Source organism: Balearica regulorum, chromosome Z (assembly GCF_011004875.1).
Source record: "Balearica regulorum gibbericeps isolate bBalReg1 chromosome Z, bBalReg1.pri, whole genome shotgun sequence".
Classification (NCBI taxonomy): Eukaryota; Metazoa; Chordata; class Aves; order Gruiformes; family Gruidae; genus Balearica; species Balearica regulorum.
In genome coordinates, this window is record NC_046220.1 from 82,836,636 (window position 1) to 82,857,242 (window position 20,607).

At 43.8% G+C, this 20,607-nt stretch overlaps 1 protein-coding gene across 2 annotated transcripts in view; it reads left to right on the forward strand.

Moving 5' to 3' along the window:
• The window catches only part of LOC142599416 (urea transporter 2-like), a 310,745-nt gene extending 296,734 nt beyond the window's left edge, over positions 1–14,011 (forward strand). For both annotated transcript variants that reach the window (XM_075739740.1, XM_075739741.1), the window contains exons 6-13: positions 2,179–2,370; positions 4,693–4,882; positions 5,362–5,490; positions 7,995–8,187; positions 9,048–9,195; positions 10,758–10,892; positions 11,726–11,775; positions 13,309–14,011. In XM_075739740.1, the coding sequence (XP_075595855.1) occupies positions 2,205–2,370; positions 4,693–4,882; positions 5,362–5,490; positions 7,995–8,187; positions 9,048–9,195; positions 10,758–10,892; positions 11,726–11,775; positions 13,309–13,578 (1,281 nt within the window). In that variant the 5' untranslated portion in view covers positions 2,179–2,204 and the 3' untranslated portion in view covers positions 13,579–14,011. The remainder of the gene's footprint in view (positions 1–2,178; positions 2,371–4,692; positions 4,883–5,361; positions 5,491–7,994; positions 8,188–9,047; positions 9,196–10,757; positions 10,893–11,725; positions 11,776–13,308) is intronic.
• Positions 14,012–20,607: the final 6,596 nt, after the last annotated feature.

Below are 20,607 nucleotides of genomic sequence, written 5' to 3' on the forward strand. Positions count from 1 at the left end.
GGGAAAGCAACCTCAATGACAGCCAGGTGCTAGCCTGGCATTGCTCTGGAATCTCTTTTTTGCTTGTGCTGTTGACCTCAGACCCTGTGTCCGTCCCCCAAAAAAATGGGTGTTTGACTGGAGCACCCCGGTTAAGCTGTTAATGGGAAGAACATGAACTTTCATAGGAGAGTTTTCAGCTGAGATGGGTTGACTTCCATCTGAAGGTGCTCAAAGCTACACCCACTACCAGGAAGCTCAGGGCAATGATGTATCTTAAACAGCCCAGTGTTTCTGGAGTGAATCTAGGTACAAACACCCGATTTTCCAGTAAGACCTGGCCTCTTCCTACCTCAGAGGCATGCAAATTCCCAATATCTGACCATTGCAAATTCCCTCAGCCTAGAGGACACGTAGAAGAAGAAAGAGGACTCTGGCTCGGTGTTCCCCGCGCCAATGTACTCCTGGTAGCCACGAGGAACTGCCCAAAAATGACAGACACCAAGGATTCCTTAAACTGAAACCAGGGATCGGACTCAGCTTCTGGCCAGAACCAGATTACAGATAGCAGAAAAATAAGAGGAACAATAAACCCACCCCCTCCGTCTTCTTTTGCTCCTTGCTTATTTCTGCACAAAGTGCAGCTGGGCAGAGCTTGGGAACCTCCTTGTTCACAACCCCATGAGACATTTGTAGGCACGGTTTTGCACAACCACAGCCATCGTTTCAGACAGTACAACACCTTCTATGATTCTTCCCTTCCCCCCCTTGCCCCCCTCCCCCCCCCCCCCCCCCCCCCCCCCAACTAAGCAAATGATCATAGGCTCATACAATTATTTAGGTTGGAAAAGACCCTTAAGATCATCACGTCCAGTTGCTAACCCAGCACTGCCAATCCCACCACTAAACCATGTCCCTAAGCACCACATCTACACGTCTTTTAAATACCTGCAGGGATGGTGACTCCACCACTTCTCTGGGCAGCCTGTTCCAATGACTGACAACCTTTTTGGCAAAAAAAAATTTTTCCTAATATCCAATCTAAACCTCCCTTCAGCCTCCTTTTCTCAAGGGTAAACAAGCCCAGTTCCCTCACCGCTCTTCAGTGCTCCTGAGTGCTGGTTAGGTTTAATTTGTACAGTTGTAACAGTCCGTCCATCCCTGGCTGATGCTGGTACGCCAAGGTCATCACGAAGGCTCTTGCTGCGGTAGGGACAAGCTGCCGGCAGAGAGAGCCAAAGCTCTAGACAACGGGCGCTGCGCGATGCATTTGCAGGGCTGCACTCAGCATTGTGCTGCCAGGGGTGAAGGGAAAACATCTTTGGATGCTCAAGAACCCCTTTATTAGGGCATTTAGAGTCATAGATATTTTTACCATTCGCCTGTCAGTATTCTTCCCTGCAAAACAGCTTTCCCGCCAGTCAGGCTTCCCTTCCCAGCCTGTCCTTCTGGTTTTGGTAGACAGACAGCCTGAGCTACCAAAAAAAAACCCAGGCTCCCACCAGAAGGTGGTGCCCACATTCCACGAAACACGGGACAAGCACTTCACAACGCAAACCACTTTTGGCCAACGCCTAGCAACCCAGCCACACTGCTCCGAAATGGGTCAGAGCAAAACCACGGGCAAGCTGATGCCAGACTTCCTCAGAAAGCGGGGTGGCATTTTTTGCAGGTGTAACCTGCAGAGTAACTCACTAGAGTGGAGTGCAGTGTATTTTCTCTTAAAGGTTTATATCTTAATGGACCTTTTAATGAACAGAGCCCTACAACTGGAATTAGGAGTTAACTAAACCCATAATCCTGCCTGGATATTCACCTGCTAATTAAAGAGCACGTAGCCCTAAACCAAGGTGGTTATTTTTGCCTAAAGCCACACATGGATGCTTTTTTCTGTGTAATACTTTGTGCTACCCCAGTTTACTCGTGATGGTCTACAAAAGGCAGATGTGGAATAAGGAGCATGGAAAGACCATGGATTTGCTGTGATATATGAAGGTGCCACCTCAAAACGTAAAAAGGCATACCACTGCCCTGGGCAGCAGCGCATACCTCTCTCAGCAGTGGTTCAGGCAGGTCCTTTCTCCATGAAATATCCCAACTGTAAAAAGGATATCACCATGGAGCTCTAAAGTACAGCAGAATCTTGCCAGGACACAACCCAAAACACTGGGGCTAACACATGGGCTTTGTGATTTGCAGTTACCTCTTCTCACCACCCAAAAGAGATGGAGCTTGGAGAGATCGTTGTGGTTGAACATCCCAGTGAGAGGCAGTTGTACGTGGAGCAGAAGCCAAGAGCCCAGGACCTGCTGGGGAGAAGCAGAAATCGGATCCACCGAGTTTTTGAGTATCTCACAGGAGAAATGAAGGAATATGGAGAGTGGATGAAAAGTAAGCAGAGGGATGTGTTTGGGGCTCCCCGGCTAGGAAGAGCAAGCTGGAAACTTCTATATTGCCAACAGTACTTTCAGTGCTGGGGCAGCAGACGAGGGGACATTTCACCCCCTGAGGCAGAGCAGAGGCAGCATGGTCCGAGCTTACTGCAAACTTCTGACCTTTTAACCCAAATCATTTTATCCTCAGGAAGAGGATCTGACTGCATCCTCTTGCCATGACCATGGCTGCAGGCATAATTCAGGACAGGCAAAAGATGTCTTTTACACCTAATCAGTTATGTGTCATTAGCATCACATTCCTTATAGCAGTGCCCAGAATCACACATCCAGGATGGATTTTTAGTCTTGTTTGTAAGTGCTCTGGATCAGCAACCGTCTCCTTGTCTGCGTGTGGGCTGACAACTGGGAACATGACTCTTGATTGTGTGGGCAAAGGGCCTTGACTCTTGATTGTGTGGGCAAAGGCTCTTGTATTACCAGCCTTGGGGGACCAATAAGCGCTGTGGCTGTTATGTTGCTGTAAAATACAAAGCAAGTACTGATCTCAAAGGTTTACAGGAACAATACATGAGCAGATGGTCCACATTACCCAGAATTATTAGGGATCTGGGGCTTTGAGAGGCTATGTAAGACTGTGGGTCGTCTGTTAAGGCTCCAGGAATGGCAGAGAAATAAGAGACAGACATGTACAGCCAGGCTGTGCAGTGACTGTCATTGGTGGAAGATGGGGGCTGAGATGTCTCCAGTCAGGGAGCTCAGCAGGCTGGCAGTGTGGTCCCCAGCTGCAGGGGATCATCTCCTCCTGTTTTCTCTTTACTCTAGTGGTCCATGCTTGGACAGCTGTAGACAGCTTTCCTTACTCAATGCCCTGAAAAGCTTTGGCCACTGTCCACTGGTTATATTTGAATACTTAGTTAATACCTGTGACTAAAACCGAAAGCATTGCAGATATATTTCATAGCTCAACACCAAATATTAGTAATACTTATCCCAGAAAATCCTGAATATTTCTCTCTAAGGAACTCATTCCGCCCTGGTTTTAACTGCCTGACTCCCCAAAAATTCACAGCCTGAGGGATGCTGGTGAAGCTATCCCTCAACTTGCACTCCAGCCTCTTGGAAGCACTCTCCCAGGGATGCTGAATAGATGCAGAGTGGTACTGGGTCCTTCACAGATGCTCTAAGCTACTCTCATCAGAAAGCAAAACTTGAGACTTGACTGCAAATACAACACAGGGAAGGAGGGAGGGAGAAGGGAGTTTTTAGGAATGAGTCATTGCCCAGATTCGAAAAGTAGTCTGGCACTTTATGCTGTGTCTAATTAACAATCTAAACTAAATGAATTAATTTTAAATATTTAAGAAGATGAAAGCTGCATATACATATTGCAGGAACATATTGCACATGTAAGCAGCCCCTCTTTCTCATTTATTCTCCTTACATCATGTTTGATAACACACAGCAGTACAGAAATGGTTACACTTTTCCCAGAAGCATGGCAGAAAAAGACCTTAAGTCAATTTGCAGAAGAAGATCCAGCAGCAAAAAGTTATTGCAGTGCTGCAAGACCATTCTCTGCCCATGGAGATCATTAGGACCATGGTACATAGGTGCCCTCAGACAGGCTGCCCTCAGCCCCACACACATCACACAACCCCCTGCACTCACCTGAGGTACCCAAGCTTGATGCCCATTTGCTCTGTTCAGGTTCAAGAGTCTTCTCTAAAGAGCAATGGCTCTTCGTCCTTTGGAAATGCCTCTTGCACCTGAGTACAATCCAAACTATAATAAGTATTCTCTTAATTTAGGTTCTTCAGTCCCCAAAGTACTTCTTTAGATACCTTTGACAGCTTGACCCCATCTCCTATACACAGTATACCTCCATGTTCTGGGTCCCTAAACCAGCAAACATGTTTCCTTTTCATACTTCCCTATCCACATGCAGACTAGTTTCAATCTTTGCTTAAGTCCCTCTCTGCATCTGAATTATACACCAAAAAGCGACTATCTCCTCATTAAATTTATAGCAGAATCTTAAGCAATCTATCATGCAAGAAACACTATTCTTTGACCACCATAAATAAACCACTTTTTTTATGAATCCCCCCATGAACAGTGCCCAGTCCATCCCTATTAGCTTTTCAAGTGCCAGTGCAAAATATGCTCAGGCAGCAATAAATCAGAGACTGGTTTTACAATCCTGTTGGTACATTGCCTCTGTTCTGTGGCCAGAAAGCGACTTTAGAGATGAGTGTGCTTTGAGGGATCCTGCTGAAATGATGACTTATCACCAGCTTTTTTATTTGGTCTCCTCCAGATAAGCCCCTAACAGTCCAGCTGGTGGACTGGATCTTGCGAGGAACATCTCAGGTGATGTTTGTCAACAACCCTCTCAGTGGACTGATCATTTTAGTGGGGATCTTCATCCAGAGTCCCTGGTGGATGCTCACAGGCTGTACTGGAATGACTGTGTCAACATTAACCGCACTGGCCCTCAGTCAGGACAGGTAGGTGGTACTTCATGCCCAGGTACTTAATAAAAATTGATCATATGGTATCAGGAACCTGCTGATGGGTCATAACCCCACATTTGAGTATGTTAGAGCCAGCAGACCAGCTTTCCTCACAGATGGTTTGGAAGCAGGTGCAGACAGAGCTGTGGTCCAGGAAGAGCTGGCCTGTCCTCACAATTGGGTGTCTTTGTGAGAGCAGACAGTTATCTCTCTCCGGTAGCCATCGTCACAGTCGTGTAGGTCCTTTGGGTCATGGGAAACACCCTGGATCATCATCATTCAACAGTCTCCAAACTCCTGCCTTTCACACGCTGGTGCAGTGCAATATGGCAGTTACCTCATTGCTTTTTCATCCTTCCCCTATACTCCCTTCACTGGGAGCAGGACAGTTATAAATTGCGTTTCAGTGGGCCCCTGTGACAGGTCACCTTCAGCACAGCTTGCTACCTTGCAAACATTTCTTTCTGTCACAGATCAGCCATTGCAGCTGGGCTGCACGGCTATAACGGGATCTTGGTGGGACTGCTCATGGCCGTCTTCTCTGACAAAGGGGATTACTACTGGTGGCTTCTTCCTCCCGTGGCAGTTATATCAATGGCCTGGTAAGTGCCACTTCTCATCCCTGGGACAATTCTCAGAGAATGAGGAGTCCTGCTATGTACAGCTTAAACATATTGGAAGCCCCCTCCATACCAGCAGCTCCGGCCACAGTGGCACTGGAAAGAGGTGTTCACTGATGCACAGAGCTTGTGAGGCATGTTGGTCAGAGTGAATTGCACAGACAATGTTTATATGTGCAACGATTATAGCACATGGACAAAGGAGCCCCACTTCAACGCTCTGCAAGTGCCCCTCATCAGCAGGACACGTTCAGGGTGGATGTCATCGTGCCCAACACCACAACTGTTCTTCCTCATCCAGGCACTGAACCAGCCTGCTGCTCTCTTTCAGGCTGAATTCAATCTTCCCCTCTCAGACATGCAACCAGTCATGAGCAAAATTAATTCCTCCAAGTAACTGTGATTGCCAGAAAATGTCCTTACCATTTCTAAATATGGACCCTAACAGCACTGCAGAATCTATTTAACAACCTTAACTAAAATTAATTCAAGAATCACATTTTAATCACTGATAGCAATATGAGATGCAAGTCATTATTGCATTTCACTGCTTTTAAAATCAGATTTTTTTTCATATTTTATTTCTTTAGTCACTCTCAGCAAAGGTCATTTTGTAACAACCTCCCAAAACCCAGAACATGTTGCAAGAATGTTTAGTTTGTCTTGTCTGCCAGAATTCCTTGAGGCCTTTTGTTCAAACTTTTCTTCATTCTTTTAATTTACAAGACTCAAGAGTAGAGCCAAAAGATTTTAAAATTAGACATTTCAGTGATTTTTTTCAACCAATACTTTGAATTTCAGCTTTAGAAGTCAGCATTTCTTTAATTGTTTCCCTTTTTTTTTTTTGACAAGATGTATAACTGGCAGAAGCTTTGTATTTCAGCACAGAAATTAGGACACGCATTTTCACTGAAGTGCTGATTTCTTTTCATACAGCTACAAGCAAGGAAATCTGTAAACTGCTCTGGGAACCAAATCTGTCATAAAAGGATAGGTTTCATCTGAGATTATACAGGGAGAACAAAGCATTTTTCCCACTGATAGTATCTACACAACAGGGCACAAGATGTTGCTTTTGAAATGCCAAATATTTTGGGTGTGGGTTTGTTGTTTGGGGTTTTTTTAATTAGAACCAGCTTAATGACCTTCTAAGACTCAAATGCAGCCTCTTGAAAAATTCAAGTTTCTCAGCTGAATTTTTGTAATCTATGTGATGTTCACTGCTACTTGAAGGTTGACCATAAGTGTTGCTCAGCTCACTTATATTAGGAAAGCTCAGTTGGAAGCACCAGAACACAGCCCATTGCCATCAAGGACAGGACCTGGCTTTTCACTCTCTTCCACAAGCTTTCTGGGACCTATAAAAAAACAGATATTATCTTACCATTATGCTATGACAAAGGCATTCATGCAGGGCATCCACTTCAAGTAGAACTAAGGCAGTCTGGAAATGTCCTGAGGAAAGCAGATCTTGTGAAATTTATATTCTGGTTTCCTGGTAAAGTTTATATCCCATGTTCTACAGCCAAGAACTTTGGGAAAAGTCATGGTATTTCAAGGTTTGCATGCTTTTTAGTGTTTGGCCTCTAAATATTTTGAGGATCACCCCAAATATTTTACACGCTAAATATATTCAGTCATGTTGCTTAAGAAGGAAGCTCAGTTTTCAGAAAATGCTGTATGATTTTGGGTGGTACCTGGGCAGCACACAGAAGCATCAGTCTCATTGACATAAGCAGAAACATCAGTCAAGGTCTGGGTCATTCCTGGCACACCACCTTTCACAGCTGTTACAGTGGTGACTTTGTCTTGCACTCTGTCAGGGTCCATATATCCTAAGGACTCCTCATCCCCCAGAATAGTGTCTAACACAGTAAATATTCTACATCATTCTTAATGGAAGATTTTCCATCCTCTTTGATCATCTCTTCTGCTTTATTTCTCTTCCAGACCAAACTATTAAAACAAAACTAAACAAAACAGCAAATTAGGTAATTTCCAACTTTCTCTTGCCTCCTCAAGATAGCAGCTTTTGTAGACCATCTCAAGTTCTCCACAGTTCTTCATGTGGCATTCCCAAAAATTTGCTCTTCTGTTTCTTGTTAGATTTTTCTATTGAATAAGAAGCCAGATTACCTTTCTCCATCTGTGCCTAAGTGCTGTACTGGATGTATTTCTTCCTTGACTACCTGAGCTCAGCATGGCTAGCAGAGTGCTTGCACACTAGCCAACTGTCCTCTGAGAAGGGTGTGGAGTTTATACCATTCATGAATGGATGTGATAATTATTGCAAAAAGATGAACAACATTCTGCAACTATTTGACTGATGCAGACTAATGTATTAAAGGTACTCACTATCTGATGTTTCTAAAAGGAATGGCATTGGCTTTCATTTACCAGAGCTTATGACCAAAGGGGTAGGCTATTTCATGACTATAATTGTTATGAACAAGTTATACTTGTTTCTTTTCTCGTTTTGTTCTCAGTCCAATCCTGTCCAGTGCTTTGGGATCCATCCTCAGTAAATGGGACCTTCCTGTTTTCACTCTGCCCTTCAATATTGCGGTGACTTTTTACTTGGCAGCCACAGGACACTACAACCCCTTCTTCCCTACAACTCTCATCAAGCCTGTAACATCAGTGCCCAATATCACCTGGTCTGCAATCAATGTGCCACTGGTAAGCTTCACTCCAACAAGTTTATGCTATTTCATTAAAAAGGTGAGCGTGAAGGCATTTGGCTTGGAATAAAAATTTCACAGGGGCAGAGCAGCTATATGATATGTACAGCCAGTAGCATTTCACAGAAATACATGGCTCAGTTCAGTCTGTAGAGGACAGTGCTGTAAAAACCCCAGGGAAAGTCCTGGCTGATCCAGCAGAAAGGCTGATCGAGCCTGAGGGAAAAGAGCTGCTGAACCTCTCACTTCATCTAAAGTCGGACTGCCCCAAAACAAGTCTTCAGTGCTGTCAGTACAGAAGCACATCTGGATATGCACTCTGACTGTCCAGATGTGGTTAAAAGAACATCAGCAATACAGTGTGACAATATGAAAAGATAGAAGAAACATCAGGGTACCCAAGGGACATAAACTCATTTATACCCATTGCCCTCAGGTCTAGCTCTAGCTCTGGAGGATCATCTTCCCAAAGCAGCATAAGGGTGGCTGATATGCTTCATATAATATATAATAAACTCACATCGACCAGGCCCACCATATTATTATTGCCTAGGAAGGTTACTATTTTTCGCCCTCAGTAAAGTCACAAGAAAAAAAAAACAACAACAACAAACACACACCCATCCTCCTTATTACCATCTCAAAAGAGATAAAAGTCCATCTTGGACTGATGAAGTTCAAACCAAACAGTGAACTAACTCTGGTTTGAAGGGCATGAGTGTCCACATTTACCCACCAGCCCCACACAGAACCAGGGTTGCTTCCTTCCTTTCTAACCAATAGCTTGGACAAAGTAACTGTCGTGTCCTTTTGAGTACAGAAATACAGTAACATGTCCTTTTCTACTGGCTGCTGCAGCTCTTGCAGTCCATCCCAGTCGGTGTTGGTCAAGTGTATGGTTGTGAAAACCCCTGGACTGGAGGCATCTTCCTTGTTGCTTTATGTATTTCCTCCCCACTTATTTGTTTACATGCTGCAATTGGATCAACAGTGGGGATGTTTGCAGGTAAGAAATATTTAACAAAGTAATTTTTTAAGTAGGATATCTTGACACTAGCCATTAAATGACTCTGCCCAGACTTTACAGTTACATGGGCTTGGCTGTACTTGGAACAACACTCCCATTTTTGAAACTGTCTCTAAATTTGGAAGGTCTTACTGAAGGGCACACAACATGGTGAAGGAAGTCCAGAAGCAGATTTTCTTTAAGCTTTGAATTTGTTATTAGATTTGTAGCTCAGGCAGGTGGTTTGTTCCACCTGGCTTAACCCTCCTACCATTGGATGTGATGAATCCCATGGAGATGATGATAAAGAAACCCAGAGGAACAGTTTCAGAACTGATCTCTTTCCACCACAAGTGTTTTAAATTACCACCGCATGCAGATGTCTACCTCAGAGATAAGCAGTCAATGAAAAGAAACAAACTTTTCTGGGGTGCAGTTTATTCTGTCCTGATGTGAAATTCTATCCAGATTTGTAAAAATAGCTAAATGAATGCCACACAAAACAGCCTATCTCTGGACTAACCAGAGAAACAATCTTCTGACCCTTGAAGACAGACAAAATCAATGCCACTTATGTGATGAATTGTAATAACAAAATATGATGGAATAAGTGTAGTCTGAGACAACCACCTTGGAAAAGGCCCAGTCATCCAACGATAAGTTTTCCGTGCTTTGAAGCACTTTGTACAAAATGTGAGCTGCCTTATATTTGTTTTTTTAAACAAAACTATCCACAATTTGCATGGTTAAGAGCATTTGGCAAGTTTTGTACAGGTTTGATTTAATCTAGAAGGAAAAAGTCGGGGGAAATTATCTGGGGATAAGCATGGTGATGAAACAGAAGACAAATGAGGACATTATAGCAGGAAATGTATTAATCTTAAGAGTGACATGAAGGTGGCATGTGCACTACGTATTGTGCTCTTCTTCTTACTGGTACCCCTGAAGCCTCTGAGAAATCCTGCAGAAATACGTACGAGGTCATGTCTGGAGCAGACCCTCAGCTCCCAGCCCAGTGGAGAATTTTCACAGCAATGATAGAGTGACCACATCTAGTATCTAGACCACATCTAGTATCTAGACCACATCTAGCAAAGGTCACTAGGAACAGATGGAAAACCCTGCTTACTCCCACAAAAGACATTCAACTATGCCTCTGATATTCAAGATCAGAGTACGTATGAGGTTTAAACCATACATGTGAGCACCAGTTTCTGCAAGAAGGACACCCAGGTGAGAAGGTCCTCCTACACTCTGGCTGGATCTTCCATCTGGTCATCTGGGGGACCAGCTACAACATACTCAGTGCATACATAGAAATTTTTGCCTGAAAGAAACCTTTGAGACTGGGACAAATTCCAACCCTAGGGACATTATCAGAACTCCAAAATAATGAGCTTCATTTGATTACATTTGTCTGCATGTGCATGTTATGCAAGTGTGAACACGGTTAAATTTGTCTAGATGTTATAGGGAAGGGACAACAGATTCCCTGCAAGTGACAGGTCCTCCTGCAGATATCTCTCATACTTGGTCTCACAGTCTTGCCTTTTGTCTTGCAGCACTGAGCATTGCATCACCGTTTGATAGCATCTACCTTGGATTACACAATTACAACTGTGCGCTCGCGTGCATTGCAATTGGGGGCATGTTCTATGCCCTGACCTGGCAGACTCATTTGCTGTCACTTGCCTGCGGTATGTATCTTTTACATAAAGGGAAGACAAAAAATTTATGCTGCCAGACAGTCTATGAGTAGTACAGGTTTAGAATTAACTACCACTCTTTAACAAATTAGCAACTCAATAGATTCATAGAAGCAGTCTTTTCATAACTATATGTATCGTTAGAGGAAGTGTGTCATAAGAAGACAGCTGATGCACAAAGTCAGTTTAAAATCCATCTACCCAAAGACCCCATCTACAACAGCAACCATAACCAGATGGTATGGGAAGAGTTTAAGAAAAGAAACTTCCCATTTAAGAAATTCTTGTGAAGATTCACCCGGCCTCCAATCATTTGCATTTCAGTCATTTTCCATCCTGAGCACAGTTTCTGGATTTCTCAGTAGCTTTTCCTTCCTTGACTTTTTCCTTGGGTGCCTGACCTTAGCTCCTGTTTTGACACCTCTGACATCCTGGGGCATGGCAGCCTGCTGCCAACTACTTGTGGTTTGAAGCCACAGGACAGAGAATTTCTGCAGTCCCACACTGGTGAATTTCTGCAATCCCCCACCACATACAGGTCACATTGGGCCAATTAAAAAGAAATTAAAGACAAAAGAAATCCCACCATCACGTCCTCTTGATAAAATCACGTTCTTCATTGATCATCCATCCCTACAATGCAAATAGGACCAAATGTACTTCATTTAAACTAACCATTGAATTCTAACATTAATCCTCATATCAGGTAGCTGAGAAGATATTTTACTGTGCATTTGGACAAGATTACTATTTCTGATATTTTTTTCTTGAGAGATGAACAATATTTTCCTCATCTTGAGCTGTCTTTGGTCTTCTTTTTTCAGCATTATTTTGTGCCTACTCTGGAGCAGCTCTTGCTAATGCCCTATCTGTGGTAAGTTGGAGGAAGGGAGGTGGAAGTTTTTTGTTTGTTTGGAAGTGTTCAAGGCCAGGTTGGATGGGGCTTTGGGCAACGTGGTCTAGTGGAGGGTGTCCCTGCCTGCAGCAGGGATGTTGGAACTAGATGATCTTTGAGGTCTCTTCCAACCCAAATCATTCTATGATTCTATGATTCTATGATTCTAACTGTATTTTGATTTGTTACAATATAGTGTTACGGAAATGCCTCAAAATTCTCCATGTCAAATTTTGACAGTGTTGAAATGAGCATGCTGCAGCCAATGGCAGGTCTTGTAAAATAATAAGATTTCAAAGACCTTTGGAGCATGTTATCCACAGTGAGATTGTGCATGGATATGTGAATTCCAGCAACAGCATATGGTTTGAGATGCAACACTTAGTTACAGGCAATATTTCTGAACAATTCCTAATGGTCTAATTTTTTCCTTACTGCTTCTGAGGTCTTTCTCCCACCCTTCCCACAGATATTACTTAAGTTTGATCTGGATATGAGAACTAAAAAGGGAAGGAGTTTGTTCTCTTAAATACAAAATTGTTGTATCTTGACAGATCAAGAAAGAGGTGAAGCCAGAAATGCCAAGCTTTGTTTCTACTTTAAGATCTGAGAGATTAAAGCAAAACCATATTTTAATAAATTTGATTTAGTAACTTAAAAGAAAAAAAAATTAGAACTAGCAGATTCATGCATTAAACGCATTCATCTGGCATACATTCAGTACCGTGTAGGTCCCTGCAGAGGGGCTGCTTTTTTAAGCACACCTGCTTTTGGGATGTATCAGAAAAGAAAAGAACACTTACTTTTTCTCCTAGTGATCTTGGTTTTGGCAGAACCCAATTCAGGTCAAGAGGTGGGATCAGAGAGGAGGACTGAGGGTTGGATGCAATGCCAACAATCCATGGGCATTGAGGACACTGAATACATGTGAATAGTACTCTCAGTCCATGACATTTTACAGGACAGTGAGGGCAGTTTCAGCTAATTTATTGGAGAATTTAAAAGTCTATGTGTGAGCTGGGTGTCTTGGCTTTCACTACAGTCATTGGAGCTCAGAAGCCTGATTCAGTTGCTTCAGTATTGGTGCCAAGTGCCAATTGGTGCCATTCTGGTCAACAGCTGCGTCTGAAAGGGCTGAGGTTTCTAATGCGGGATGCCTTGTATAGCCCCATACATTTCAGATAAACTAGATACCTCTGTGTGAGCAGCTGAATTGGCATTTGGTAGCAGAGGAACTTCCCAGATCTCCAGTGACCAGCAGGAACCTAGCTCACATGTAGCCTTGCCATGTAGCCACCTGCATCTGGGGCATCCTCCTCTGCATCTGAATGGGGAAATCCTGTATGGGGGGCTTCAGGAAGGCATGTCATATGTCACACAGTCCTCAGGGTAAAGCACAGGCTCTCCCAGCTTCTCAAATGCAAGAATTTAGCAACAGGCAGAAGTAAGCAGAGGGAACATGCAAAAAGAGGTACCAAAATGCACCTGTCTGTCTGTCCTTCCTCCTCCCAGCTTGGGCTGCCACTCTGCACCTGGCCTTTTTGCTTCTCTGCACTTCTCTTTTTGCTGATAAATTCAGACAACCCAGCCATCTACAAAATCCCCCTCTGCAAAGTCACCTACCCAGAAGCCAACCGGATCTACTACCTGATAACAAAGAGAAGAGCATCAGAGAGCAGGAGAGAAGAGCAGAAAAGAAAGGAGCAGAAACCCTCCGGCGACTCAAAAATAAACACAGGAGGCACCCCCCTGTGTACCCCAAAAAATCACCCCGCTTACTGATTTCACATGTCCACGAGCGTAGTTTTGGGGTGTTTTTTCAGATGCTAGCCAAGCTCACTGCAGCCACAGCCACCACCTTCATCAGCAGTCTGCAGGCTGGGGGTTTGGCATCCCACGCCCCGGGGGAAATACAATTTGCCCTTGAGTTAAGCTTTCCAAAAAGCACTCAGGTAACAGAATAATGGCTGTCTTATCATTCCACATGCTGTTAACTTGAAAGTCACCTCTTATCAATAATAATTATAAGAATAGGCAGAAGAACATTAAAGCTGACGAGAGGCTGTGTTTAATTTCAGACATATAATTTAACAAAATAAATATGCTGAGAAGGCATTGGTATCTAATAATAATAAATAATGTAAGAACTACGTCAAGAACTGCACTTCAAATTAAGAACTTGTATATTTGAAAGTGGAATAAACAGACTGATCTCCTCCTTTCTTGTGTCCCATCAATGTCTAACCCTCTTAATCCCTCTTAACAGCTACAACATACACAGGTAAATATTCTTACAGAGCACACACTATTTTTGGTGCCATCTTCTGACTCCTCGTTAAGTGTCAAGACAATGAAGGTATGAAAATATATGCTTTAATCAGATTAGAAAAATGACTAGCTAGCAATGATCAAACATTTTTCTTTTCCTTGCATAATTTTCTGTCTTACAAATAGAAGATCTCTGTCTCCTGCTGAATGCAGGATAGCAGATCTGAATCCTTACACACATCCAGTGGGAAACAGGAGAACTTCATGTAAAGAATGAGATAAACATTTACTGCTGGTGGCAGTTACTGCAGTTCTTTCTCTCCCTTTCCTAGTTGCCTTGCATTAAGCCATGAGCAATGAACGAGTCACAGGCTCCCCTTGGTGTTTGTTGGGTGTCAAGCTGGGATCTTCACATGGGTCTTCTGTGTCTTGCCTGTCCCAGGGAAACCTCATGAGGCATCATCAGAGTAGTCATGGGAAGCTGAGGACCTTCTTGCCAATGTCCTCCCTGGGGACTGGTTTCTAACAGGCATAAGGTGAAAGGATACTGCCACTTTATGCCTCCTCCAAGTCCTAACAACACGGAAGGGCCAATTGTCCTAGAGAGGACTTTTCCTGGGAACCTTTTCCAAAACCTCTGCAAAACCAGCCTGACAGAAAGACTCCCTCATTCTAAAGCCATTTCACGTGATCAGTTTAAAATCATAGACCCAAAGGACTGCAAGATGTAAAATGCAAAGAGGCTGTGCAACCACAACCGTTCAGATTAGATGCTGTCCTTTCTACCTCTTGATGTCGGGCTGTTTTGCAGATTCATTTAAGCGTCTTTGAGGAGGTAGGAGCCGAGTTCTAACCCAGCACTTGGACTCTTTTTTTAAAAAGGTGAGCCTAGGTGCTGCTTACAGGACTGTTTGTGCCTTTATAAGCAAAATACCAGCAGCACCAGCAACTGCCATACTCTCTAAACATTCCCTAGAAACAGCATTCAAGGTTGAAGTCAGGCTGGGAGACAAAAAATTTGGTGCCATATAAATATGTTCAGACCTTTTTAAAGGTTAGGCCATTCCAAGGACTCTGGTAAAATCTAGGTACTATTTCCTCCCCTCTCTGGATGACAACAGATTTGAGATTCCATCTGGCAGGACAGCCTCACACATGTGGATAACCCCGAATTGCAGTAGCCAAGATAACCCTGTCGTTGAAAATTTAGGAATCCAGAGAACTTTTTAGCCATTAAAACCTGTTCCATCCCTCAGACTTGAACATCGGAGTTACAGCTCTGTTCCATTTTAGACCTCAGGCTAACCTCTGAACCTGACCTAACTAATGCTCTCCAGGAAAGCAACAAGGGAGTGAGCTGGCATTCCCACATGCCACAAGTCTTCTTGGAGATTTATAAAAGACCAAGAATCCCAGTAGTCTGCCTGACATGTCAGCCTTGAGACTTTTGTTGGCCCAGGGAAAACAGAGCAAGAGATGAGAACCGCTAATTTAGGAGAAGCAGGTTGTTTGCAAAAAGCATTGCACAAAGGTGCTTAAGCCTTAAAGCTGTCACAGAGGACTGCTGCAAATGCATCTGCAATCTCAGCCGGTGTTAAAGGATATTCATAGGATGCGTGTGCAGCTGCCTATTCCTGCATGGTGACGACAGAAAAAGTAAAGACACCATCAGAAAAGGTGTCAGCAGGGAGGGAAGAAAGCAGAGAGCTGCAGGAGAAGAGGCTGCCAAGCTGCCCATGAGCCACGAGGCTAGCAAACCAATGCTAGTAAAAAAGCAGTCTGGTCGGGCCGCTACAGACTGCAAGGTTAGGGGCATCCCAATGTTACTGCTGCTGTAGAGAAACAAAGGTCAGAATAACACATGAAGTGATACACAGCTGCCTGAACACCTTCCCTCCACAGTAGTCACTGAAATATAAAGCACATACAAACCAGCAGGACCCTTTCATCTGCTCCACACAGTTTAATCTAGCTCATACACAATCCAGCATTAGAGAAAGATTTGAATAGTAGCAATGCAGAGTTAAAAAAATACTATAATAGAGTCAGCTAAAACAATGCTAGAACCATTTTTTTTTTAAGAAAAAACTCAACTGTGGGTAGTTATGCCAAGCATATTATTTGTTTTCTTAGAAATAAGAGTGAAGTCCAAGCACAATATAGCTATTGGAAATAATCTGTCATGTAAGAGCCATTGCAGACATTAATTCCTCAGCCACAAGCAAATTCATCCTGAAATCAATTAGTAAAGCAATTTCTAGAGTTGAAGCCATCCATAAAAAATAGGGTATAAACAGCTTTATTAAGTCTCTAGCTAATCAAAAGATTTGAGTAACTATAGTCAGTACTAATAATTCTTGAGAACAGCTAAGACAAATCAGGCATCTCCTAGAAAGGAGCAGTAGACAAAAAAAGCACTAACTGAAGTTAACAATGCTAGTCCCAGCAGCCTGCTGCCTGTTGAGTTCTACAGAAAATTTTCATTAAGAGAAAGAAAATGTACAGTTTTTAATTGGACTAATAATTTTTAAACAGCTCCCAGAGATCTAACATAAATAAAAGAAAAGCCTAAATTCCAAATCCTCTTCTATACATAGAGCAGTCACTCCACCTAGCTCACCTCCACAGAAAATGAAATAAATATTCCCATACATATCAACGCCTGGCTCAGCAACCTCCTGAAAATTTGCCTCCAAAATCTACACAGCAGTGACAAATGTGATCAGACTAAGAAACACAAAAGAATTGCAAGAGGCCTCTCCAGTGAACAGAGAAAAAGAAAAAACAACAACCAAACTTTGCTTTGAGAGGTTGTTCTCAGCTCTTCTCACATAGGCATAGGTGCTTCTGTTGCTAAGATCAGTCACAGAACCTCTTATGGAAAAAGCTGAACCAAGTGCTTCAGATGTCCTGGCTCAGGTATTGATGACCTGCCAGAGTGTGTCCAGAGAAGGGCAACAAAGCTGGTAACAGGACTGGAGCACAAGTCTGATGAGGAGCGGCTGAGGGACCTGGGGGTGTTGAGCCTGGAGAAGAGGAGGTTGGGAGGAGACCTTGTCGCTCTCTACAACTACCTGAAAGGAGGTTGTAGCCAGGTGGGGGTCAGTCTCTTCTCCCAAGTAACTAGTGAAAGGACAAGAGGAAATGGTCTCAAGTTGCATCAAGGGAGGTTTAGATTGTATATTGGGAAAAAGTTCTCCACTGAAAGAGTGGTCAGGTGTTGGAACAGGCTGCCCAGAGAGGTGGTGGAGTCACCATCCCTGTGTTCAAAAAACGTGTAGACATGGCACTTAGGGACATCGTTTAGTAGACATGGTGGTGTTGGGCTGACAGTTGGATTTGATGATCTTAGAGGTCTTTTCCAGCCTTAAAGATTCTATGATTCTATGACTCCAGAATGACTTACCTGTTAATCACTCTCCATGAACAATTAGCAAAGCTGCACTCGGGGAATGTGGAGGGGAGAGATTTGCCTTCTCAGCAGTGGACATTATTTGTAGCAGAGGTCAGACCCATGCTGCGATACACACTGGAACATCCTAGCTGCTGGAGCATAATGTTTACCACCTACTTCCTTCTTCTGATGACTTTTATTGAAACCAAACCACCCCCTCACATACTACTGGGGTCCAGAGCAGACAGAAACAGCAGTACAGAGGGTGGTCACTATAGGAGATGGTGACACCTCTCAGCCCAGGGAGGACATCCAAAGCTGTAGGGTTGGAAAACCTGCTACTGAGCTTTCAAACGGCTGCAGTGCTGTATGGAAAGCAAGAGCCAGGCAAAGCACAATGGGCTAAAATGTGCTACCAAAGCAGGTTTGTTTGCTTGCTTCCACTCTCAAACTGCCAGATCTACTCTGCAGCAGAGCCTGGGCTTTTCTCTCCCTGCTCCATTCAATGCTGTTGTGAGCTTAAAATAAGTATTGTCATTTTTTCAACCCCTCTGCAATGTTGACACCTTTTCTTCCCATACCTGCAACTGCAGATTGTTGTCTCTGTACAAACAAGGGTGTGGTTGTCAGAGAGGGAGGGCAAATGTCCCCCCTCCAAACTCCTAGGCAGCCTGTGCATGGAGCCAGCCAGCAACCTGGCAGGCACCAGTAAATATTGGGAAGGGCTTTATGCTCCAGAGGGGAACTCCAGCAACATGGGCCTTCACCACAAGCTGAAAAAACCAAAAGTTTACAACATGTCCAAATAAGATAAGCCCCTAAAATTTCCAGCTGCTGGAAATTTGCTCTGTGCTTTGTCCATGCCAGATATCTCCGGTCTCCAATGACAGATGCATTCCCCAGCACTGCAGACTGACTCATTTTTTTGTAGATCACGTTTGCCAGGGCTACAGAAATACCACCACTCTGAGGGTGAGATCTGTTTGCCAAACACTCTCCCCTCACTCCCCCTTCAACAGAAAGCGTGTGTTTTAATTTGGAAGATGGAAGGAGTTCAAACAGGAAACAAACCCTTGATTGCAGTTGATTTTACAGTTCTCAGGGGGTCTTTTACAAACTCCTGCAGCTGTTACCACAGCTGGAATTCACACATCCCAGTGGCAGGATGAGAAGACCAGGGATAGGTCTGTGGGAAGCAAAGGTTTCTTACACCACGTTTTCCCTGGGAATGAGTTCAGGCACCTCTGACTACAGCTCAGCAGCTCCTGAGCACACTCAGTTACCTCAGTGCATTTAGTAGCTTAAGCTGTCATGGAGCTGCATCCTCACATCCTTCTCCAGGGATAGCCCTTTGCATAGAGAGTTGAGGTAAACCCAAATCCATGCTCCCAAAATGTGCAGCTTCACGCAGCACAGCAGTGCTGAAGGACCAAATACATGCAGGAGCCCTTCCGAAAACGTCCAATAGCCTCGCCCACCCAAAATGCACGGGGGTGCTTAGCAAATCTCAGCACCTGCAAATCAAATTGTGCTGTGCACTGAATTGCAAAAGGCAAAGACGAAGAGACTGACATATCCCTGACCTGTGGAACTAGGATGATCTGGAGTCTTTTTCCCTTCGCTCCGAGGTACCCCAGCTTGTACCTGACCCTGCTTCTCCGCACTTCCCTCGTTTCAACTAAGTGCTGACAGCTCTGTTGCTTTGTCATCCACAAATCTCCACTCTGCAAAAGCACTCAGCCAGAACCCAGGCAGCAACTTCCTGGCTGTGGAGAAAACCAGAAGGGCAAAGATGATGACAAACTATCAGCCAGCAATGGTTTCTTACTGTAGCTGAGTGAGTTTATTTCACTTGTGTAAATTAAATCCTGTTTAGGGCATTTTCCATTCCCAGAAACTGAGTTGTCTAACAGATACGACTCTTTTTTTTCTTTTGTCTACTACAAAATGTGCACCTTTACTGCAAATGGATTTATGTCTGCTTGTGTATGTGCATAAAAATACTGCTCTGTAATACTGCTTACAAAATCCCATAAGCATCTACAGCTAGTGTACCGCTACCTCTATTTACTGCACTGATTGTTAATTTTCAGTTGTTCCTACTGCCTGCTGGTTCATTTCCAGATGCTACCAGTCCTTTTTCTCTTGTTGATCAGAGCTGCACCCCATGCTATGTACAGCACCTTCCACTTCTATTAAGAGCTACTTGGCAAGAAAATAGTAATCACTGCGATTTATGTGCTGAAAGAGTTTCTTGTTGGAACTATAGAATTCTCCTCTTTGCTAAGGCCAAATACATTCGTCTCCTACAATGTATAGGTTTGTGAGAATGGATTATTTCCTTGAAAGCAGGCATGCCCTGCGTAAGACTCATGCCCCCACCATCAGGGTAAAGGAAGGAAAAAGGCTGTGAAACTCTACTAAGCTGAGATCAGATGCAGGGAAGTTAAGTGAGCTGACTCTGAAATTGCAGAAATGCATGAAGCAGCAGAAAAAACACCTTGCCTTGGTGATAAAAATGAGGCAAGTTTTGCCAGCTTTGTCATTCTTATGGGGATCCTGCTATCCTGAGGTAGGTATAGAAAATGAGCTTTGAGGTTTTCCATGGAGCCAGGAGAACAGAAGAGGGGTTTGAAGAGCAAATTTAGAATTGTTTGAGTTGCAGTTTCCTCTCTGGACGTGAAACACAGTGATGCAGTTAACCTTGGGCTTGCAAAACGCTCTAGTATTTCAGAATGTTTTAATACAGCTGATCCGGTCTGCAATGCTGCAGAAGACCAGAAAGACAAGCAGACTTGATGTTCAGACCCATGGCTTGAAGTTGAGAGCTTTGCTCATCACCAACTCCGGAGAAACAAATAGGATCATGCTAAGAGCCAGGCAGAACTGATACTCCCTCCTCCAGAACAGATGCACACAACAGGAAGAGAGGAGAGGATCTGAAGATGTCTGAGGCTGAAGACAACCATATGAAACCAATGTCTTCCAGCCAAAGTGTACATTATCTTGAGAGCCAGTTGACCACAGTAAGTAATTGGAGCTAGGATCATGATGGTGAAAAGAACAATTTCCAGTGGAGGTCCCATAGGTGCTTGCAACTCAATCTCATTTCCACAGACATTCAGGCCAGCCAAGAGACATGACTACTG